The 25,475-nt window shown below is 36.8% G+C and overlaps 1 protein-coding gene across 2 annotated transcripts in view; it reads right to left on the reverse strand.

Annotated features, from left to right (window-relative positions):
- Window positions 1-5,019: 5,019 nt before the first annotated feature.
- Window positions 5,020-25,475, reverse strand: part of ZBTB10 (zinc finger and BTB domain containing 10) — a 39,032-nt gene continuing 18,576 nt past the window's right edge. For both annotated transcript variants that reach the window (XM_049853990.1, XM_049853989.1), the window contains exons 3-6: window positions 15,436-15,534; window positions 10,619-10,795; window positions 10,243-10,415; window positions 5,020-9,959 (exon numbers count right to left, since the gene is read on the reverse strand). In XM_049853990.1, coding sequence (XP_049709947.1) covers window positions 9,654-9,959; window positions 10,243-10,415; window positions 10,619-10,795; window positions 15,436-15,534 — 755 coding nt within the window. In that variant the 3' untranslated portion in view covers window positions 5,020-9,653. The remainder of the gene's footprint in view (window positions 9,960-10,242; window positions 10,416-10,618; window positions 10,796-15,435; window positions 15,535-25,475) is intronic.

Raw genomic sequence — 25,475 nt, forward strand, 5'->3', positions numbered from 1 at the left:
TCGAGTTGCAATACTGAAGGATTCTACAGGGAAAATATTGAATGATACAGGAAGCATCAAAAGAAAATGGAAAGAATACACAGTACCAAAAAAAAAAAAAATTGGCAAACATTCAACCATTTCAGGAGATAGCATATGATCAAGAGCCAATAGTCTCGAAGGAAGAAGTTCAAGGTGGATTGAAGGCTTTGGCAAAAAACAAGTCCTCGGGAATTGACAGAATACCAGCTGAGATGTTTCAACAAACAAGTGCAATGCTGGCAGCACTCACTTCCCTATGCCAAGAAATTTGGAAGACAGCTACCTGGCCAACCAACTGGAAGAGATCCATATTTGTGCCCATTCCAAAGAAAGGTGATCCAACAGAATGTGGAAATTATCAATCATTAGTATCAAACAAAAGTAAAATTTTGCTGAAGGTAATTTGAAAATGGTTGCAACAGCACATCAACAGGGAACTGCCAGAAATTTAAGCCGGGCTCAGAAGAGGATGTGGAATGAGGGATATCTTTGCTGATGTCAGATGGATCTTGGCTGAAAGTAGAGAATACCAGGAAGATGTTTACCTGTATTTTATTGACTATGCAAAGGCATTCAACTGTGTGGATCATTAACATATTATGGATAACACTGTGAAGAATGGTAATTCTAGAACACTCAATTGTACTCACGAGGAACCTGTACATAGACCGAGGCAGTCATTCAGACACAGAAAAAGGATACTACGTGGTTTAAAGTCAGGAAAGCTGTGCGTCAGGGTTATATCCTTTCACCATATTTATTCAATCCGTATGCTAAGCAAGTAATCAGAGAAGCTGGCCTATATGAAGAAGGTGGCATCAAAATTGGAGGAAGACTCATTATCAAAACCTGTGTTACGCTGATGACACAACCTAGCTTGCTGAAAGTGAAGAGAACTTGAAGCACTGCTGATAAAGATGAGACTACAGCCTTCCGTATGGATTACACCGCAACATAAAACAAAAATCCTCACAACTGGGCCAGTAAGCAACATCATGATAAATGGAAAAAATACTGAAGTTGTCACGGATTTCATCTTACTTGGATGCCAACCAACGCCCATGGAAGTAGCAGTCAAGAAGTCAAATGACGTATTGCTTTGGGCAAATCTGCTACAAAAGACCTTTGAAGTGTTAAAAAGCAAAGATGTCACCTTGAGGACTAAAGTAAGCCTGACCCAAGCCATAGTATTTTCAATTGCCTCATATGCATGTAAAAGCTGGAGAATGAAAAAGGAAGATCAAAGAAGTGATGCCTTTAAGTTATGGGGTTGGTGAAGAGTATTAAATATACCATGAGTTGCCAAAGAACAAAGAAATCTGTCTTGGAAGTAAAACCAGAATGCTCCTTAGAAGAAACAATGGTAAAGTAAGAGTTTGTCTCCTGTACTTTGGCCCCTGGAGGACATCATGCTCAGTAGGGAGTAAATGAAAAAGAGGAAGACCCTCAACGAGATGGACTGACACAGTGGCTGCAACAATGGGCTCAAGCACAAGGATTTTAAGGATGGTGCAAGACCAGGCAGTATTTCGTTCTGTTATACATAGGGTCGGTATGAGTTGGAACCAACTCGAGAGCACCTATCCTCCACCCATACCTGATTTTTATACTTGTTGAAAGATCGTTTTGGTAGGCAGTTCTCTACTTGTCTAATTTCCCATCTCAAGTGGCTTGCAGTAGCAGAATAATTGAGAACAGCATATACAGTATGACCTTATTATCCATCACAAGGCTTAATCATTTTTTGACAATGAGCATTCAACATGCGTGTGTTAAATGTCTGACCATAGAAGAGTCCACAGACTGAAATGGGAGCTCATATGGGGAGCATAGTGTTAAGTCACCGGTAATAGCAAAGAAGGGCCAACAAATACAGACTAGGGTGCCAAAGAGACAGCGACATTCAGAAGGCAGGAATAGGGCAAAAATAGGGAAATTTAAGAGTACCAAGGAAAGAAAAACTCTGACAGCATATATATATAACTGGTTGTTTACTCTTAATAATTTCCTCAAGTTTCTTTACTATAAATGAGGGTTATAACCCTGGACTAGTATACTTGCTACACTGCCATTTTTGGGAATGTTAGTCTTATTTAATGATTTAAGTGGCAACTATCTGAAAAATTAGTGTGACAAAACTTTCTTTGGAGAGTTATCCACATCTCCATGTAAATGCCATCACCCCAATTTAGGAATCAAGATGCTACCAGCTGACTTGGGGATATGAAGCGGGTTGATTAAATCTTATCTTACCTTTCACATGGACACATACCTTTCATATGATAAAATATAAATGCCAACACTCAAAATCCCTCTTCACAAATACAAAAATCGTATGGGCAATTAAAACATTAAATCCAAAATCTTTATTAACGCATTGTTTTACTCTACATCAAAGAGTAAACTCAAATATGGCTTTCTAGTTTTTAACATCTTCCTTATATACACTCTGAATGTTAGACATTTAGATGTTATGCCAGTCCATTATTTTAAAACAAATATTTTGCCACAAACAGCTAATACTTAATCTCCTATTTTGAGTTATGGAGATGGTATGGGGGGTGGGGAGGAGGAATCACAAAATAAAAGGCTATCTGCGTTGAGATCTCTATATGATACTTGGTCATTACATCTTGAGCTATGGTCACCTATGAGTGTGAGTACTTGGCAGCACAAAACTACTACCCCTAAATGAAACTAGTTTGTTTGATAGCTACATACCATACTAGTAGGCAAAATCCTATCAAAAGAATTGCTAATGTCATTAGTCATTTACTTAGTAAATACGGAGCATCAATTATCTGAGTATACTTTGTAGTCTGTAATTTCCACGTTTTCCCCAATCTTACACAAATTTCAAGACCTTGCTAGAAAAAACACGATTTGAATGACAGTTTGATACAGGGAAAAAGATAGTGAAGTGGAAGTACAGGAGCCCTGGGTACTAAAACTGACTGACAATGTTGCTGTATTAACCTTTCTTGGCCTCGATTCCTCATTAAATACTCTTAAGGTCTCTTTCAACCTAAAAATTTCTATGATTATATTGAAATTGTTTGATTTATTGCTCTCTCACCAACTGTTGGGATACATGTCAAGAAGTTAGATTGTCTTTTGTGTATCTTCCACTAAGATTTTAAAACATACCTTTCTAGTTATGCTTGCGAGTACTATTTTCTCACTGCCAAACTCGTCTCAAAAAACATTCTGCCTGACAGTGAAAAAGGTAATATTAATAGCATTTAAAGGCACCATGCAGAAGAGCCTGTTTTTCATTAATTTTAATAGATTCCCTGTAGTTTATTTTCTTTAGTTCAAACTTCAGAAAACATTTATGCCAGAGACTAAGTTTTGAAGGACCTCTAATATTCTTATCTAACAATAGATCCAATAATTCAGTTTGCTACACTTCTCAATGATTTGTAGCGAAAACACTGTACTTCTGTACAATGATTTGTAGTGAAAACAAGAGAGAGGAGCAAAAAACCGCAATTAGTGAATTCTTCCATAAAGCTTAATTTGATATCTAAATCCCAATTTTTTCTTTTTTGGTGACAAATTACCCATTATGGAATTTTTATTACTACATATAGTATTAATGTTCTCAGTAAGCAAAATAAAAACATGAAGGCCCACCCCATCAAAATAAAACAAAAACCCTCTGAAACAGAAATGGTCAACACTGCCTCAGCCAAGGCCATCGCCAGGTAGGCTCCACTTTGTCGTGAACATGTGCTACAGTAAAGAGATTCGGTCTCCTCTGAAGCAACTCCACTTCACCTTCGGTTGTTTAAAACTTGCTTTTTAATCTTGAGCCAAATGGTCCCAATTCTAACATCTTAAAACCATATACAATATATAATTATTCTGCCACATGACAATTCTTCACATTTAAAATACCCTATGCAGCTGCTGCTCTTTCCTTCACCTTTCTCCAAACTAAATCAACGTTCTTTAGTCAAGTCTGAATAGATGGTCATTCTGGTTTCCTTTGTTCTAGTAACTATTACTAACTTAAAAAGAGAAAAACCTAGAAAACAAATTAGGTATTTTTTTTCCTATATTAAATTTAAATATAAAAACTTGAAACATTACATATCTGTATGATGGTTATGTGTTAACTTGGCGAGGCCATGATTCTCAGTGGTTTGGCAGACATTATGTAATCATCCTTCATTTAGTGATCTGATGGGAGCAGCCAATCAGTTGAAAAGGGAGTTTCCTTGGGGGTGTGGCCTGCATTCAATATGTCTGTGAATGTTCTGGCAAAGCTTGCTCTCTGGATCCTGCATTCAACTTGTCATCTTCTGACTTCCGGTTCTTGGGACACGAGCCAGCAGCCTGCTGCCTGACCTACTGATTTTGGGTTCATCAGCCCCCACAACCATGTGAGTCAACACAAGCTTCCAGCCTGGACCTCACCCACGGATCTGGGACTTGCCAGCTTGCACAACTGCTCGAGACATTTCCTTGAAGTAAATCTATACATATTTAAATTGATACGCTTCATTGGTTTTGTTCCTCTAGAGAACCCTGGGACAACTTGTAATTTGTTAATCTTCTAATAAGTTATTTACAGGATGAAGCAATAGTTTATCTTTGCTTTTCAGCCCACTGGCCCAAAATTATGCACCAGGGTAAATGACAGGGAAATATTTTTTAAAGGTTTTCAAAATCCTGAGTAAAGATGAAAGACAGATGATACTCATCACAAATCACTGCTATCTATTAAAGCAACTCTCCAAGGATTTACTTATTACGAGGTAGTCTGTGTCATTTATACACTTTCATATAAAAACATACAAACAAAAAACCCTTACTATATTCTATAATTCAAACTACAAGGCAAACCTTACGTACAAAGATATCTGAATTACAGGCAAGTCAAAATTTACAAAGGTGTTCCCCTACTCCAATTATTCTAAATTAGTACACTTACTTTAAAGGCAAAAAAATCTGAATTAAATGTCAGAGTCAATAAAATTCACAAAGCCAGAAGCGGTTTAGTGCTCACAAGTTTATATTTTTAGGTTTGATAAAGATTCTTGTGTATTTTCTAAATACACAGACAAAACAGTTTTGGAAGTTTACATACATGTCTGAGGACACTTATACTAGGTAGGTAAATTACATTAAAAAAAAAAAAAATTGGTCTTCGTAAAAGATCTTACCAAAGAGCTTTTACAAACAGCAGGCAGAAGAAAGTATTCTTTTATGTTTACAGGGTTTAAAATGATGATTCTCCCATTTCATAACGGCCTCAACCATCCCCCTCCTCAACCCAAATATTTTGTTCTCAATAGCCAGTGTACTCCAAATTTAAGTACCCAATGTCATAAAATTCAAGGCTAGAAATCATTTTTTCATGTGTGCTTATCCCTAACACATTTTAAACTACCTAGAATTGTTCACTTGAATGCAGGGATATTGCAGGAAAAGAACTTCCCATTTTAAATCCTAAAGTCACTAAGAAAAAAACACCTGCTAGTTCTAAGCACATATTTATGTACCATAGTTAAGTTTAAGGATCTGGGTGACTGAACGGCACAGACAAAACTGGGGTTCATATCTAGTTCAGTTAAAAACCATCCTTTTAAAAATGAAAATGCTACAGCCAATTAATAGCATGTGCTACACTGTGTTTGGGTACCTTATTACAGTCAAGTGACAAAACAATTGCTTTATTGGGAGGGAAGAGTAGTAAAGGTATTTATTTGGGGGAGGACAGATCAGACACCCAAATTTCTAAAACAGCTGTATGGGCGTTTTATAGGGGAAACGTCTCCATAGAAAGACTTCTTTAAAGAGCTGAAATTCTACAAAAGAGCTATTTAATGAGGCAGAAATAGAGCCTCCTGGAAAGATACGGGCATCAGAATCAGACCTGATTAAATCCCAGCCCTAGCACTTAGTAGTGGAGTTAAATCAGGCAAATTTCTGAATTTCTTTGAGTCTTTCCTCATCTATAAAATGGAGACAATAGCACCTACCTTATAGGGGTTTCAGTGATGTAAAGCGCAACAAACGGCACAAGTAGGCACTCCATGTGTACCAAAAAAATGGTAGCTTTTGGAATCACTATTCGGAAAAATAAACCTAAACCTTTCACACCACGTTCAGAAAATCCTAAAAATATAAATAAAGCTCAATGTTTTTTAGTTTAAGATTTTTAAAACTTATTTTCTATCACATTCCCCCATACTATGCTACTCCATCTTTAGGCCTCCTTTTACGCTGTATTGTATTAATACAAATTTCCAAGCCTTAATCCTTGCATTTCCTATTTTCTCCCTCCCTTTGCCCTTTTTATGATTTTCCCCCTTCTTGGTTCACATCTATAAGTAAACAGCTAAGATGTAGTGTGCACTTATTATGTAGCAGGTAGTGTTCTAAGTGCTTTCTCACTCTTCATCAGAATGGCTCCACCTAAACCAGCTAGTGTTTTACCCCCAAATTTCAAAGCTACTCATTACTGTTCAGTGTCCCCTTCCTAAAGTTTTTCTTTTAGCTCTAAATTGCTCGGATGCTAGAATTTAGCAAATATCTAGTGAATATGAAAAATATGGCCAGTTAACAATGACAAAGATGGGACCATATGGAAGTAACTGTCTCTGAGAATCATAAAGAACGAATACATGATCTTGATTTATGGGAGGGACTGCTACTAGAGAGTGAATATGAAAGAAAGTTTATACTCTTCCCATTCATTAAAATTAAAAGCTCTAAAATATATTTCATTTAAAATATAAGTTACAAGAGAAAAATTCAACAAGTGTGTACCACATAATTCTGCCAGGGCTCCATAGACAAAATTATGAGTATTCCATTGTTACCTCTGAGACCAATCCTAAGTTCTTAATATCTGTCAACTTCCTGAAATTGTACTGTAAGTCAGAAAAAAGAATATACTTAAAAAAATAGAAATGTCCAGTAGTATACCTTAGTACTTAAAACTATTTTTTAAAAAAGATCTAGAGGAAAAAGGCAGTCCCTCAAGATCATAAAACAAAATAAATTAGGCAGTCAGCAAGTAGAAAAATCTGTCAATTTTGTTTCTGGTAAAACGTTTACTTTAAAAGAAGAAATTTTATATAGGCTGAGGCTAATATAGTCAAGAGTATAAACATTTTCCTTTGGATTACCTTTCTAAAAACAAACCTTTAAAGTATTATATTTCAGTTGACTAAAAATATAGCCAAATCTGTCATAACACAATATAAAAGGTAATGGACAATTATATTTTAAATTAACAGTAACAACCCATCTACATCAAACCTTGTTTCCAACTAAAACCAAAACAAAAGCACAACAATCCTGTAGTGTACCAAGTGTATATTTCAATTTACTGTATGCAATCTAACAAAAATTTGGTCATAATTTACCAGATATACATAAATGATTTAAGTAAAAGAAAATTCAGTTTCAAGAGAATAAGTTCATATCTTAAAGAAAAGTAAAAGTACATTAAGAATGTAAAGCCAAGTCCAGTTTCTATGCAATAAGTGAACTGTAGTCTAATAAAGCAGATTTAGGTGATTTTCAGATATATATCTTTTCTCTTTAATATATATTTATATATAGACAGATCTACCAATTGTAAACTATGGTTTATTTTAAAGGAGGGGGATAAATGGGATGAAAGAAATCTTTATACTATACTTACATATTCACAAAGCAGAACATTGTACGTTTTAAAATACTTTCTCATTCATAGTATCTTTGCCCAGCTAATTTCTACTTTGGACCCCACCAGAATAACATTTTACTCATCTGACTAGAACACTGAGAATAAGATGTATTCTTCAGTTTTCAACAAAAATGAAACCAAAGCTAGTCACCTGTCCAGTTTATAGTTATGTAGAAACTATAATAACGTTTAGATGTCCAAAGATGCATCTAGCTGTGTAACTGTAATTTATCTTTGATTTATCCAAGCAGAAACGCCAGTGTCTAACACATCATCAAACCATCATTCTACTGAAATAAGAGACAATGACAACACTTGTCTCTTCAAATATACCAACTTATCAACTTTGATCAGATGGAGCACCAAAAGGATTTTGTCTGTCAAAGTACACTTTGCAATTTTTTCCACATGACTAGCATAATTTAGTTACCTGATATAAAATAGGAAAATATACTCAATTTTTATTTAAAAGAAAGTTGAAAATATGATGTCCTTCAATCTTATATAATATACAATATGTTCCTGATAAATGCTGTGCATGTTAATATTACTATGCGAAATGTTGCTGTGAGTTCAATGATCTAATTAGCTAATTCATCTGCCACCAGGTTAAATAAACCTGATAGTTTTAGCTTAATATATTTACCCTTTGTACCCTGAAGAATTCAGTTAATAAAACAATAAATCGTAAAGCCTCTCAATATTTTATTTGTAAGATTTTGTAGATTGTTGAATCCTGGTTACCAGTAATAAGAGTATGTATCAAGGTATGGTGACTTTAAGGAATTGAAAAATTAATTATCCACCAAAATTTTAAAACAATATCCTGGGTAAGTATGAAACAAAAGAGAAGGCAATTTTTGTGTTAATTTTAATGATAAAAAGGGCACAGGAATAAAAACCTGATATTTCACTTATATTGCATAACAAGCTAACCAAACTGGACATGGAGGATAAATTATAAAACATATCATCTTGCTTATTGTTTCTGTGACTTTTGTTTCAATTAAGATTTATGTCTTTCAAATAGGACTGAGGTATAGTACACTGGCAAAAAAAAAAAAAAAAAAAAGGCTTAACAAGAATAGTGCCAAAGTAACAGATACCCAAAACCGAGAATGCCATGTCAGAAAACGTCATATAGTAACCATTTATCAGATTAAAGCAGCAGGAGAAAGTTACTTCTAAATCATAATCATTTTAGTGGTATTTGTCAACTTCACCACGGTAACTTTGCAACATCATTCTACATTTGTGAAGTAGTAAAATTCATGTCAAAAAGGAAAGGGGGAGTGGAGGAAGTCAGTTAGTTCATTCCAATAAATTACCTCTCCAGTTCTTATAAACATGCCTATCAGCACAAAATTGAGAAATAATACCTATGACTAGAAGAGACTTGGTTTAAGTTATGAAGCAAATTAAATTGGGAAATACAAGAAAGTAGAACCAATGGGGTTGGAAAAGCCCCTCACTGAAAATCTTATTTAAAAAAAAAGAAAAATAGAAACAAAACTCTACTAGTACAAACTAGCCTGAGTGGTTTGATGGACAGAGTGATTGGGTCAGCTGTCACTGTACTTCCATAAATGGATTTTCTTCATTCATGTTAAAGTGGCACATGAATGTAAGTTCTACAAGGATACGTACTACATTTTCATAGGACCCAAAGAGTTACTGTATATCTTATAAATAAAAAATATTTTTACTTTCATAACTGACTGAATATGTGGGGACTTCATGTAATCCAACCACAAGGTTGTTTGCTGTACAGTCCTGTGCAAATATAAAAAAATTTTTTTGCTATAAGGCTTTGACCCTACAGTTTTCACAGCAACATAACTACCATATTATGTACCATATTATGCAAGCCTTCAAGTTCAACAATTCAAATTGTCGATTCATATTATGTCCAAATGCAGCATCCTTGAGGAGTATAGTAGGTCAGTTAATCATCTAGAGACATACAAACATCTCCAGATTCATCCCATCGAGACGGGTCATTCTGATCTTCTCCATCATCAACCAGCTCTTCATCAGCTTCTCCTCCTTCATTCTCTTCATATTCCTCATCCCGAGGGAAATCTGTGTCCTGTCCCTGATCGACACCCTCTTGCCCTCCTGGTTGTGATTTATCTGCACAGTCTACACAAACACCATAGCGCCGAGATCCATGTCTTATTCCAACACTGGCTGCTAACATGAAGATCTTCTTACACACCATACATTTGTATTTTTTATCCTTTTTATGCACCTAATTGAAGGGGGGAAAAATCCAGTATAAGGATAGTATGCATAGACAATATAATGCATTTGAACCACTCAGATTAAACCATTCATTTAACTATGAGTGAATACACCATTGTTTTCCTGAGTGGAGTTCAGTATCAGTTCACATATTGCATTCTTTATTTACAGCAATTTCTCTAACAACCAACCTTTCTTAAATATGCAAGTTACAATATTAAAACCGCTTTAAACTTCACTGACATAAATACAGTTTATCTCAAGGATCAGTTATATTTCAAGTTACTTACCAGGGAATGTCTTTTTACATGTTCTCTTCGAGTAAACAGCTTTCCACAAATATCACAGCTAAATGACCTCACTCCTGTATGAATGAGCAAGTGCCTTTTTAGTGTTCGTCTGTATTTGGCTACATAGCTACAATGAGGGCATTTTAATTTGTTCATGGTTAGAGATGATTCACCTTTGAGAGAAAAAAACAACACTTATTATACAGTAAACAGAGTATCTGTTATCAAAAGTGTGTCTTTAGCTTCTTCTGTCTCTGAAAACAGCAACAGATATAGAGTACTATATCTGATCTTTTTAAAAATCAAAACCATGGAAGCTTTTAATCTTTAAAAATTATTTCGGAATTCTGTAAATGTTTACTTGACTAGTACTTGCCATTTTCCCAGGTTTCTTGTTTTGGCCAAGATTCGGGCAATAATCCATATTTGAAGTCGTTTGAAGCACCCGGTATCAATCCATATTTAAAATCATTTGAAGTACCCGGTATCAATCCATACTTGAAATCGCTTGAAGGGCCAGGCATCAACCCATATTTGAAATCATGCGAAGTACCTAATACAATTAAAAAGTGATTTTGAAGTAATGATGGTAATTAAGACCTGTCTCTTAGTCAATAAAAATAAATGAAGTCTTCATACTTTATTACCACAACTATAATATCCTGACTGGTAGGGACCTTATAAAAAACTATTTGAAAGTTTAAAACGGAATTCATCCATAGGAAAAATTTCAATAAAAAAACGAAACTGAACACTACATTAATTGTAGGTGAAGGTCACAAGAAACCACCCTGTTTAAACACTGGGTTTTAAAACATTCTAAAAACAGAACTGTCTTAACAGCTGTTATCCCTAGCTATTCTATCACTTGAGACATTTACCACCCTGAAGCCCAGCTACAGAATGGCACAATCTCCTTACTGCACCCAAGACAATCACATAGGCTTGTTTTAAGACTATCAGTACAGAAAAACTAAAGATAAAAAATATAAATATGAGGAACTACAAATTTAAAGTACTTCTATTACTAGACCCTTGTTTGCTGTTTCAGATACTTTGGAGCAGGTAACTGAATGCCCTCGCGGGGTTCATGGAAACGTCTCCTCTTTCTTTCTAACCCCATCTTTAAATAAAAGGCCAGAAGGTAGAATCAAAATAGAATAGTGAATATCCCTTAGGGAATTTGTGCCTGAGGACCTTCAGACCAGCTAGAACAGGAATGATCACCTTTGAATTTAATTACACCTTCAGTTTGTAATTCCTTAGGTCTAGGAATCATTTGGCAATATGAATATATCCAGAATACTCCATGGTTATTACCACCCTGGTCTAGTCAACCACCAACTCTTGCCTCTGGACTATTTTCAACAGCCAGCAACTTCCCTCCCTGTTCCCACTACTGCCTTCCCAGAGTCTATTTCTCAACACAGCAGTCAGAGACTGTCACTATTCTGCTTAAAAGTCTGCAAGGACTTCCCATCTCACTCGGGTATAATGAGTATCTTATAAAGCCCTACATTTTGTGCTCCCAACCACCCTTGGTCACTCCATTCCGATCACACTGGTGTCTGTGCTTTCCCCACCATGGTAAGCAGGCCTCTGCACTTCTTCTTTCCTCTGCCTAAAACATTCCTCTCCAGGATGTATGAATAGCTCATTCCTACAGCTATTTACTAATTTTCCTCCCATGGACACTGTGGTTTTATAAAGGAATGTTTGCCAAAATGAACTTCCTAAGAATTCATTCCCAAGTATCTATTTACCAGAAGCACTGACTCTCTTAAAAATTAAAACTTAATATTTCTACTTTGGTGAAAATACCAATACCTAATAAGGCAAAAAGCTCTTTAAAATATTTAAAAATTGTACTTCATTACTTACTATTAATGTACTTGGAATAGTAATGATTTGTACTTTGAATAACTTTACCCATTTTTTAATGCAAAGAAAACCTATACTTATATAATTTAACTATGTTTTATAGTCTGAGGAAAAGTTTTCAAAATCCTAAAGCGAGAACATTTTTGTGTGTGTGATGGCAACTGTGATGGGCGTGGTGTATGCAGGGTAAGTTTATCAATTTTGCCCAAATCCTTGAAAAAATAAGGAAGCTCCAGGACAGCAGGCACTGTGCTTGTCTCATCATTGTATTTCTAATGCCTAAAACATATATCCTTCAATTATTTATTGAATCCATGTATATAGCAAATGCTAACATGTATATGATATTTTTGACTTGCTCAAAAAGCCTTGGAAAACTAATGTCGGAAATCACGTTAAAACCAAAACACCTTTTTATAGAGTAATCATCCACAACGTGGATGAACCTCGAAAGCATTTCGCTGAATACAATAACCCCAATACTGCACTCGAGTTGATTCCGACTCATAGCGACCCTGTAAGACAGAGTAGAACTGCCCCACAGGGTTTCCAAGGCTGTAAATCTGTACGGTAGCAGACTGCCACATCTTTCTCCTGTGGAGCAGGTGGTGGGTTCAAACCACCAACCTTTCAATTAGCAGCCAAGCACTTAACCACTGCGCCACCAGGGCTCCTGTTAATATTTGCAACTACATATTATTCACCATGTATTAAGTATAAGGAGACAGAAGAGATAGTTTTTTTTTTCTTGTGCTTCAAATTCCATCATTCTCTAGGTAAGCTATAGTAAAAGAATAAAAAACATCCATGTTAACAGCCAAGAAACACCTGACATCTGAAATAATTCAAACTAAGAAAGCCTCATCCCAAAAGTCTTGCCATCTCTCCTAATTCTTATAACTACAGGTAGTCCCCGACTTATGATGGCACTTCATTCTGATGACTCACGTGTTAAGTTGGTTCTGATGTAGGTCAAATACCTCTTTTTTTACAATTTTCAGAGCCTGCTATACGGTAGTGTTTTGAACAGTAAATTCTAACACTGAACATCTAAAAATGACAACAGCAGCAAATTATGAGCTGCAACACTGGACGTAGAACATTTAACTAAGATGTTTAGAAAAAGAAAACCCAGACGGTTGTAAGCGTAGCTTGTCATAACTCAAACACAAGTCAGGAACTATCTGTAGCAGAGGTAAGAATTAAAAGACTAAGGAACTAGAATAAAGGTATCGCGCCTTTGTGATTCCATACACGTTAGGGTTATTAAGGATCTACTTCAAAACTGTGCTTACTGTCCAATACCATCCTTCTGGGTACGCTTTTTCATAATGGCAACTAAAAAAAAAAGCAATGTTTTTGAAACCCAAGTAATCTAATCGTAAGACAGAGGCTGATCTCAGTTACAAAAATACTAATAGATCAAAATGCTATCTTTAAAAATGAAGACTCTGAATCAGAGATTTGTTTTTTGAGAATGAGAATAACGCCAACCACCTCCCCTGAAAATGTGTATATCCACTAATCCCAAAGTTTACATACGACTCCGCATAGCCCATTAAACCCACTACTGGAACAGCATTACTGGAAAGCCAGGATGATGAAACACCCTTGCACTTGTTAATGATTTTCTGTACAATCAAAAAGTCTTCACAATTCAACCCATTAAGATCTGTAAACCACTTATTTCAAATGATTTTGCTTTTTTAATCTTTTCAATAGTCAGGGTAAACTACCTTAGCAGTTTCTTCAGAACTACGGCTTAATTTTGGTCAGCGCACACTTTATTCAGAAGTCCCAACAGCTTTCTGTAAGGACAGCCTTAACTTATCAAGAATGTCAAAGCTACAGAGAAGTTGAAAGAACCAATGTATCCATATCCCTTTATCTATCTTCAACAAATATTAGTTTTGCGACATGTGCTTTCTCTATGTGTAAAATGTACATACTTTTTTTGTGCTATTTGAAAACAACTTGCGGACTTATCACTTCATCCCTAAATAATTCAGCACGCATCTTTAAGGACATTCTCCTACATAACCACAGCACCACATTCAAGAAACTGATTCACTAATACCATTTAACGTATACTCCATATCCAAATTTCTAACTGTTCCCAAAATGTCCCTTTAGTCATTTTTTAGACCCAGGATCTAATCAAGACTGATATGTGGCATTTAGTTGTCTCTTTGGTCTCCTTTAATCGAGCAGTTCCCTTGCTTCTTGTCTTTCATGACCTTGACATTTTAGTCTGGACCAACTGTCATATAGCTGGATATCTAGATCTGATTTTTTCTTCATGACTAGATTCAGGTTAAACATTTTTGGCAAGCATACTCCATAGGTGATGTCATAAGCCTCAGTCTATCGTATCAGAAGACACGTAATTTCAGTTTGTTCTATTATTAGTGATACTAAGTTTAATCACTTGCTTACAGTGATGTTCATCAGATCTCTTAATTGTAAAGGTATCTTTTTCCCCTTTGTAACCGGAGTAATCTGTGAGACCATGTGACTATCCTTTCCCCCAACAACAGTGGGCTTAACATCCACTGATTTACTGTGGATGGTTGCAAATTATTTACTGTGGGGGCTGCAAAATATATTTTTCAATTCTATCTATATTTTTTATCTTGACATTTTTTCTGTAAAGAAAGTTTTTCCCCCTTCTATTTTACTCATAAGAGATTCATAGATTCTTTGTCTTTATAAGCAACAAGCTTTCCTCAAAGTACAGTCGATATTAACATTACTACTTAAAACTAATTAACATTTGCTAATAATGCCATAAAAACATTGTTTTTAGGACTGTGGTTCATTTTTTCGAGGCAGACCTTGTGCCAACGATCCCTTTCCTTTCTGTGAAAGTTTAAAATGCATTGCTTCAGGCTTAACAATTTTTCCAAAATAATTTTGTAGCCATCAAAATTATATTTTATATCAAAACTAATTAAAATACATTAGTCAACCGCTATCGTAATTACCATTCCCATTCCATCTACATACCAGCAGGAAGCCATAAACTCTATTAACTTTAATTATCTTTGATATTTATAACATTTTTTCAAAAACGTCTCTGAACAATGGCTCCCCCAAACAAACAAAACCAGAAACATCTATCCATTTGTATTTACCAAGCTTCTAATATCTGTCATCATAAACACAACTACCACAGATTGAAGTATTTACACATAAAACTCTCCCTAAAGGAGAGCAACTGCAGCGGGCCCTTAATAAGCATGTAGATAAACATTTCTCCATCTTCAAACCCTCTTACATATACTTGCTAAAATAAAAGCCTACAGCACCTACCAGCATCATTTCCATCTTGACTGGTGCTGGCTTCAACCAATAAACTTGCATTCACATTCCTATCACAATCTGGCCCTGAGAGTAGAGCACCATCCAAATCTGAAAAGGAGACATAGAATAATGTTACTTACAAACCATGCTCCACACACCACTTCCTTCTTGGAATTGTTTCTTATGCAGATTAAATAGAAGGGATATCTATAGGTAATGATTATCTACTATATGTCCAACACTATAAGGTACAAAAAAAACCTAAGACGTGGTTCTCAACCACAAGAACAGGTACACACTCAAAACAATACAGTTGAGTAATGGGTTAGGAATGGGCTTTGCAGCCAGTGCAAATTGGGTGCCAATTCTAGCACCATCTATTATTGGCTATGTGATCATGTAACTTGGTTTCTTCGTTTGCATCCACCTACATCATAGATTTCATGTAGGAATTTAATTAGATGTAACACAAGCCAAGTGTTACAGTATGGTTTCCGGCACCCAAAATATAGCTGCTAATGCTAATTCTAACAAAAAAAAAAAAAAAAACTACTGGGTGCTAAATGTATGAAACAGATTACTTTCTGTATTGATTCATAAGTGAAAAAGACCAAGTAAAGTTAGAATATTATAGGAAGACTTCAGAAAAAAGCTAATTCCTGACAGCTAATCTTGAAATAAAAGAAGTCCTGGTAGTGTAGTGGTTCAAGTGCTCAGCTGCTAACTGAAAGGTTGGAGGTTTGAACCCAACCAATTGCTCTGAGCGAGTAAAGACCTGGCAATATGCTCCCTGGTAAACCCTATGGGGTCAGTTCTAATCTGTCATATAGGGTGGCTTTAAGCTGTAATCGACTTGTTGGGGTACAACAACAATCTTGAAATATGGTAAAAACAGGGAGAAGCAGCTTAAAAGAAAAAGGCATACTCTCAGTTTAAATCTGTAAATAGTCCTTGAATCTGTTCCGTGCCTTCCACTTCTTTACCACTGCCTTAAGTCAGGCACTCATCACTCCTCTCCAATCCTTTCAGATTACTGAAACGGCTTCTGAGTTTCCTTGCCTCCGGAATAGTGCTCACATCTCAATCTACTTCCTACAATGTTATCAGAAAGATCTTTCTAAAATCTATATCTTATGTTGCTCCCTTACTTAAAATCTTCAGTGGTTCATACCACAGCTTTCAGGATAAACTTTAAGCGCCTTAGTTTAGAATTGTTAGCTGGTGTCACGCTGGCCTCCAACTCGTGCTGACTCCACGCACAACACAACAGAGCACTGTCCGATCCTGTTCCACTCCCCATGACTGGTTGCAGATCTGATCACTGTGATCCATATGGTTTTCCTTTGCTGATTTTTAATAGATCATCAAGCCTTTCTTCCTAGTCCGTCTTAGTCTGGAACCTCTGCTGAAACCTGTTCAGCATCACAGTAACACACAAGCGCCCACTGACAGGCGAGTATGGTAGCTGTGCTTGAGGTGCATTGCCTGGGAATCTACCTAGGGTCTCCCACATGGAAGGCAATAATTTTACTGCTGAGCCACTACTGACCCATAGTTTAGAATACAAAGCCCTAATAATATCAAGGTTCCTGCTTGTGACTTCTAGCATCATCCTAGTGGTACTGTCCTAAACCCTTCTCCACTCTCTCAAATGTCTTGAGTCCCTGAAGACATTTTTTAAAATGCCATTTTTGTGAACACTTCAAAGGCCGGTGTAGCAGGGGTGGGGGCTTGGGGACCATGGGTTGAAGGGACATCTAAGTCAACTGGCATAATAAAATCTATTAAGAAAACATTCTGCATCCCACTTTGGAGAGTGGCATCTGGGGTCATAAATGCTAGCAAGCGGCCATCTAAGATGCATCAATTGGTCTCAACCGACCAGGACCAAGGAGAATGAAGAACACCAAAGACACAAGGTAATTTTAAGCCCAAGAGACAGAAAGGACCACATAAACCAGAGACTACGTTTGCCTAAGACCAGAAGAACTAGATGGTGCCCAGCTACAACTAACTGATGACTGCCCTGACAGGGAACACAACAGAGAACCCCTGAGGGAGCAGAAGAGCAGTGGGATGCACACCCCAAATTCTCATAAAAAGACGAGTCTAAATGGTCAAGCTGAGACTAGAAGGACCCCGCTGGAGGTCATGGTCCCCAGACCTTCTATTAGCCCATGACAGGAACCATTTCCAAAGTCAACTCTTCAGACAGGGATTGGACTGGGCTATGGGCTAGAAAATGATGCTGGTGAAGAATGAGCTTCTTGGATCACGCAGACACATGAGACTATGCTGGCATCTCCTGTCTGGAGGGGAGACTGAGAGGGCAGAGGGGGTCACAAAAATAGAGTGGAAAGAAGGAGTGTGCTGTCTCATTAGTGGTAGAGCAATTAGGAATATATAGCAAGGTGTACATAAATTTTTGTATGAGAGACTGTCTCGATTTGTAAACTTTCACTTAAAGCACAATAAATTTTTTTTAAATGCCATTTTTGTGAACAATTTATCCTCCAACACCCATTCAAGATTCATCTTTGGTATCACCGTCCTTGACTACGTACTGTCTTCCAAAAATCCAAGTTAAAGCAAAAACAAAAAACCTTCCTCTGTGCATAAGCAGATATTCACTCAAAAATATTTACAGCAGGCAAACAAATTGTGGCATATTCATAAATGAAATACTACACAGCAGTGTTTCCAGTAGGAAGTTATAAAACCCAAAAAATCATTAAACAAATCTGATACTGAAATACTGAAAGCCCTGTGGGATTTTATTACTGTATGATGACTGAGAAGGTAGAATAAAATGAGATGGTCAAGTACAAAAGAGTAAATGATCATGCAGAGCTTTGCAGACCATGTAGGATGTAGGATGCTGGCCTTTATTTGAAAAGCAATAAAAGGATTTTAAACAGGACGTTATCTTATTTGCCTTTTAAAAAAAATCACCCCTGATATTATACAAACGAATTAAAGGAGGGCAAGAAGATATGTGGGGAGACTATCTACCTAGTAGGAAGGTATTATAAGCAATCCAGTTGAGAGCTGATGGTGGCCTTGATTTGGCTGATTACAATGGCCAATAAAAAAAAGTGGGTGAATTTCAGAAAGTTTTCTGGGGCAGAACTGATAGAGTAATGGTAAATACCTCAGGGTAACGAGGGAGGTTCCTAGTCTATTTAATGACGGTAAACCCTGGTGGCATAGCAGTTAAGTGCTACAGCTGCTAACCAAAGGGTCAGCAGTTCGAATCTACCAGGCGCTCCCTGGAAACTCCATGGGGCAGTTCTACTCTATCCTATAGGGTCACTATGAGTTGGAATCGACTTGATGGCAATGGGTTGGTTGGTTTGTTGTAGGAAACCCAGGAAGAAGACCAGGTTTAAGGGAAAAGACAATATAAGAGTTCTGATATGAACACACTGAGTCTGAAGTACCCAAGACGTAGGTAGTATAATGTTTGGGGTTGGGTGGAGTGGTGGGTTAAACGGGTAAGCTCTAGAGTCAAAATGCCTTGGATCAAATTCCAGCTCTGTGACAGCTGAGTACTAGTTACCTTGCTTCCCTAATGCAGTGGTCTCAAAGTGTGGTTCCTAAACCAGTAGCATGAACATGATCTAAGAACTTGATGGAAATGCAAGTTCTCAGGCCCCACCCCAGACCTACTAAACCCGACACTTTGGAGGTGGGGTACAGCAATAATACAATTTAACAAGCCCTCTAAGTGGTTCTGATGCTCACTAAAGATTGAGAACCACTGCTGCACTGTAAAAATGGGGAAGAGTTTTTTAAGGACCAAATCAGATAAATGCAAGGTGCTTGGCTCTTTGCCTAGTGCATAACAAGCACTTGAATTTTGACTAATTACTGTTTTTTCATTTGAGCTTTGAAGGAGAAATTTAGTACCAAAGGTACAGATCTGGTGCTTGAGCTGGAGATAAAAATTTGAGTTGTTGGAACACATTCAGTGAATAAAGCTCTGGGAGTGAACAGATGAGACTGTGAGAAAAAGACTTATGCCCAATTATCTTAGGAATCCTAGCATTTAATGAGCTTAAAAGGATATAAAAAGACTTTTCAACGAAAAGAGTGTTTCAAGAATGAAGAAGTAATCCACTAGTTAATGTTGCCAAGAACTTAAAATGAGGACAGAAAATGTGCATTACTTTCATTCAAAATTGAGCACTTAAGAGAGGACTGGTGATCATAGCGAGAGTAATGCTAACAGATCAAATGGGGCAAGGAGGAGTAACAGTAGTCTAAGCTGCAGTAAATGGATGATAAAAGGAATCAGAGGAATTAGAGCTAGAATACAAACGTTTTGAGAAATTTGGCTGTAAAAGGAAAGAGAAATGTATTTAAATACTGACAAAAAGTAATCACTAAGAACAAGAGAAGTTAAAGATGCTGAAAATGTACAGTAAAGAGAAGGAATTATCAACTATGTACGATTTCCAGAGTCGGGATCTAGATGCACAAGTTTGGGTACTTAAGAGAGAGAACATATACAGGCAGTCCCCGTATAACAAACAAGATCCATTCCTGAGTCTGTCTTTAAGTCAAATCTGTAGTTAAGTCAGAACAGGCCCAGTCAGTCAAATGTTTGCCTTAGCACACAGCATTTATTTTACCCTTCTATGTATACAAAACTTGTAATATTCCCAAACTGTGTAATGTTTTCACGAGCATCACAAAGTTGTGTGTGTGTCAACAGGCTTTATGGCAGTCTGTTCTTAAGTATGAATTGTCCATAAGTAGGATGTTTGTAACCCAGGGGCTGCCTGTAGAGAGGTTTGAGGACAGGAACTAAAGGACATTCCAGCCTGTTGGCTTCTATTTCTTCTGTACAATAGAATTGTAGAATGTGAAGTTATTCCCTAGAGACTACAGAGCTTGGAAGTCAGGAGAATTAAGAAATAATAGTTCACGCTGGAAAGAGAAACAGTAAATGTTTCTCTAATTTGCCTCCTGTATCCATTCCCTGAGAGCAGGGGTACTGTTCAGGTTTTATTTTCCCAGTAAATATCACAATGCATGGCAAAGAAAAGGCTTTTAACAAATGTTGGCTGAATGAAAGAGAATCATTTTTACCCTAAATGTCATCTAGGTATAATCTCTCATTCAATAAAACCATCACTTGTATAATATTTCAACTTGACTATTCTGCCCTTTCCAACCGTATTACTGAACAAAGTTTAGTTTTAATTAACTGTATCCAAAGAATAATTTCTCAGTTTGTTGGTTTACAATTAACACTAAAACACAGCCATAGACTGAAAATAAGTGATTGAAATTTAGGGGCCTTGTTTTCCTATGAAAAGTCAAATGCATTTCAATAATCAAAAATTAAAATTATTCAAACAATTTTACTAGGTTTCACAATGTCTTTTTAAAAAAACCATTATTCTATAGTGTGCAGTCTGTTCAGAGGGCACTCATGCAATATAGCCAACTGAGAATGTAAATGTAGGGTATTTCTACGTAAGTAACACGCTACGGTGATTTGCTGAATGCTTTCCTCAGCCAGTTCTTAAAACAGTCATTTCCTGTCTCTACTCCTAAAGTATTAGAATTTGTGATTTTGTGATCTTTAATCCTATATGAAAACAGAGTATGGAACACTTCAGCCTAAAAGCATACTAGATGACAAACTTATATTCTTCCTGTGTACAACAGTTCCTTCTGTACTATTTTGTACTAAAAACATAATCATACCCATGCTGCAGATATGAAATTATCTCTTTTGAAAGGCATTAATAGTATTTGGCTCTCAAAAACAAATCCCAATAGGTCAATATTCCAGGGTTAACAATAAACTTACATAAAGAGTATGTTCAACTTAGGAATCAATATATCATATATCACTGCTGTACATTACTAGAAACCAGCCAAACCACCCAGCAATTCATTTTTGATCAGTTATGTTGATGTGAGTGGGACAGAGCCAATCAACCACTGACTTGACACAGAAATGAATTGTGCTTCATTTAGAAAGCATGACCAGAAACTCAGTCATGTTTTCCCTAAAATTATAAAAAATAAACCCTAATATTTTTATGACATTCATGAACCTCCCAGGGAAATCTTTCGCTTCATTTAAACAAAGAAGGGCTAATTTTTCAAACAACAAAAGACCTTTCTGAAGCACTTACTAGAACATTAGCTTCTCAAGTGACTGTTATTTTTATGAATGACAACAGGTATATGAGTGGTATGTTTACTACTATTCAACTTAACAGCTAATGAGAAAGTGAGTCATTTCTTCTAGTTTTACAAATGCCCTTCTCTAGTAGTCAAATAATAGCCCCAAAACCAAACCCAAATCTGTTGCCGATGAGTTGATTCCGATTCATAGTAACCCCGTAGGACAGAGTAGAACTGCCCCATAGGGTTTCAAGGCCGTAACGGCCACTCTGTGGGAGGTGAGTTCAAACAGTAGACCTTTCCGTTAGCAGCCAAGTGCTTCACTTCACCACTGCACCACCAGAGCTCCTTGGTCAAATGGTATCAGCCAAAACAATTTCTGTGCATCCTGTCTTTTAATACATATTATTTCATTTAATTTTTACTACTTATTTATGTAAGAGCACTAAGAATGTTCTTATCCTCAATTTTACAAATGACGAAACTAAGGCTGAAAAAGGTCAAACAAGTGGGTCATCGCCACAAGTCAGTGGCAGAGGTCTGCCCTTAACTGTATTATAATGCCTCTTGATAATACATTAAGAGCGTTTATTTTTTATTATGGGCATGGCCCATAGCAGGCAATCAAAAAAAAAAAAAAAAAAAAGTTGTATAATTTGCAATGTTGGGAATGACAGTGAAGAAGTAAAGTGTACTCATCTTAAACTTATTTTGCTGGTGATAATTAATATTACTTTTATTGCTAAATAAACCTTAACTCCACTATGCTAAACCGGCAACTACTTTATCACCTTCCCTTTTAGTTAACAAAACCATCTCCAAAATCTAAGGTACCCAAAGTATAAGCTATCTTCGCTCTTTACAGTAGTACACTTATCTCTATCTTCAGAGCAACAGTCTCAGAATTCACATTTCTAAAAACGTATTTAGCTCTGTAATCACGTGGTTCAAGGAGTCCTGGTGATACAATGGTTAAGCGTTCAACTGCTAAACCAGAGGTTGGTAGTTCAAACCCATCCAGAGGCTCCATGGAAGAAAGAACTAGAGATCTGCTCCCATAAAGATTACAGCCTAGAAAACCCTATAGGGCAGTTCTCTTTGTCGCATGGGTTGCTATGAGTCGAAATTGACGGCACCTAACAACCACCATGTGCTGCATTTTTAAAAAATATTTTATTCATGGATTAAGAAAAATCTGATTAATGATGGAAAGAGAATGGGATGGTATTTAAAGACTGTTAAAAATATTAATCTCCATCCTTCTCCCCGCCCCCAGAAAAAAATAAAACCCTCGATGGCAACAGGTTTTGGATCATTTTCTTCACATGGAAAATAGTAGTAATATTTACCCACTTCACAAAGTTGCTAAGAGAAGTGACATGAGTAAATTATAAAGTTAATATAAAACCAATTATAAGTCAGGTTAATCTTGATCCCTGGGGTCACAGTAGATTTCCTCTTACACCAATGGGCTGGCCACTTTTTCCAATCATTCGGGAAGGGAGGAGTACAACAACTGGCAGTAAGTGCTGAACAAGACTGGTTAGGGAAGGTCTCCCTGACCATTTGCTCCTCGTTCTCAAAATTCCAAGCATGAAACAGGTGCAGACTAATCCAGCTTTTATTAAAATACAGATATTCTTGAAAAGGAGGTATGAGAGAAGACACCAAAAATGGACATTTTAGAAACAGCTAAACTCCACTGTACAAAAACTCTTAGAGACCCAGTAAAATCTATTCAACTTTCATGTGCATATAAATATATACTAACACCAAGTTTCTCTTTTCTGAAGATGGTTTGGGAAATAAGTCTTCTGTTCTTCAAAAAAAAAAAAAACAGATTTTTTTCCCTCTTCATTTCACTGCAATTGGCTTTTCTCTCTCAATGGAGAGTAAATTCAGTTGCCAATGTATTACGTGAAGCACCCATAACAGTTCACAAAGCAGCCTACAGACTCAACAAATAGTTTTCCCTGCACCTCTAAGCTCAATGACTCAAGATTCAAATGACTAGGGTCCACCACTTTCTTTGCACTATTCCAACAAGACAGCTATCTCTGCAGACTAATCCCTAACAGATCCCCCCCAGTTACCCACCATTCCTATCCAGGGACAACACTGTCCACAGCACCCTCACCCCACCCCCACCTCAAATGCAAATATAAACAGATCAAATCTCTACTTAAAAACCTCTCATTGCCTCAGTCTACAAAATAAAATTCACAACTACCATGGCATACAAAGCTATTCACAATCTAACCGTTAATGTATCATCCCAACCTCATCTCCCCACTGTACTCTCCCCTTCTTTCACCTATGTGTTCTAATATTCTGACAGTCAGTATTCTTCTCCCACTCCTGACAAATTCCTACACAAGATCCAGCTCTAATATGACCTCCTCTATGAAGCTTTCTTCAACTCTTAAGTTAGGAACCTCACACTCCATCCCCTGCTGTTCTTCTTGAATACCCTTATTTTTAACATTTATTATATTGTACTGGCCATCCTACTGTGAACAACTTTCAGGTTAAGGAGCTCTTCTCAATCTTGACTGCAACATTATCTGGCCTTCTGCCTAGAGTTTCTAGGGGATTAAACAAAAATGTATTACCAAATGTTTCAGAATAAATTGTACCCCCCAAAGAGAAATGTAGAAGTCTCAACCTCAGTGTCTGCAAATATAAACCTATTTGGAAATAGGGGTTTTATTCTTTAATGTTAACAAGGTCACACCAGAGTAGGGTGGGTCAAAACCCTAATCACTTTTGAGAGGTGTCTTATCAAAAGAGAAGAATAGGCACAGGCACACATAGGGAGAACGCAGATATCTAGTGAGGACCCATTTATAAGCAAAGGAATGGCCAAGAATTGCCAGCAGACACCAGAAACTAGGAGAGATGCTCACAGAAGGACCTTGATTTGGACTTTCAGCCTCCAGAGCTGAAAAAATAGATTTGCTTTTAAAGCTTGTGGTATTTTTTTGTTGTTGTTACCAAAGCACTAGATAACTCAGGCACCAAATTTCCTTATATTATTAAGTGGAAAGCTATCCTCGAGTCCCAGGAAAGTAATCTTTGGTTATAACATAGCTTCTCTGGGGAGGAAAACTCCGAATAAATATGTCTTGAATGGAATTTTCAAACTATCTGCTCAGCTAGTATATGAAGGTTGTGTCAGAAACCAAAAACTCAGTTTGTAAAAACTCTCAGACTGATGTTTACAGGGCTTAGAAAATATACTTAGCAGGCAAAAAAGTCACAAAAATACTCTTCTAACTGATCCACATAGGCTTCTTCAGCTCCCAGCCTTAGTACTGCCACAGCCTCTATTCCACAGGGTTCTTAACGTACAGGTCATCTTTCGGGTCAGAGACAGCAGATGGGGGAGGGGAAGGGGGGGAGAAAAGAGTATTTCTATGATACCATATAGCTGCTTACTATCACCCTTTTTAAGATTAACTACTGAAGACTCTTACACATTTATGCATTTTACAGCGTGTTAGGTGTTGGTGGACATTTCTGTTTTACAAATCAGCATCAGGCCTTCAAACTACCATTTCTTATCAATTTGCAAGTTTCTAAAGAAATGATTTAACATTTTGACTTGCAGCGCATCCCTCATAACATACTACATTCCATCAAAAGGATGCCTGAAAGGTATTGCAAAAAATCTGAAATCCCCTAAAAGGAAAATAAACTAATCCAGGTCCATAAATCTACTACCTTTACCAGGGCTTCAAACCAGTTTGAACTGGTTCTGTTACAGCTGACACAGTGGAAATGGAACAGACACGAATTTTTACAATATGTGTGATCCGCAATGATAACCAGAACAGGAATGGGAGATTCGGAGAGGCGCAGTGAGCCCCTCCAGGTCCCTGATGCATGAGACTGAATTACTG

Source organism: Elephas maximus, chromosome 15, assembly GCF_024166365.1.
Source record: "Elephas maximus indicus isolate mEleMax1 chromosome 15, mEleMax1 primary haplotype, whole genome shotgun sequence".
Classification (NCBI taxonomy): Eukaryota; Metazoa; Chordata; class Mammalia; order Proboscidea; family Elephantidae; genus Elephas; species Elephas maximus.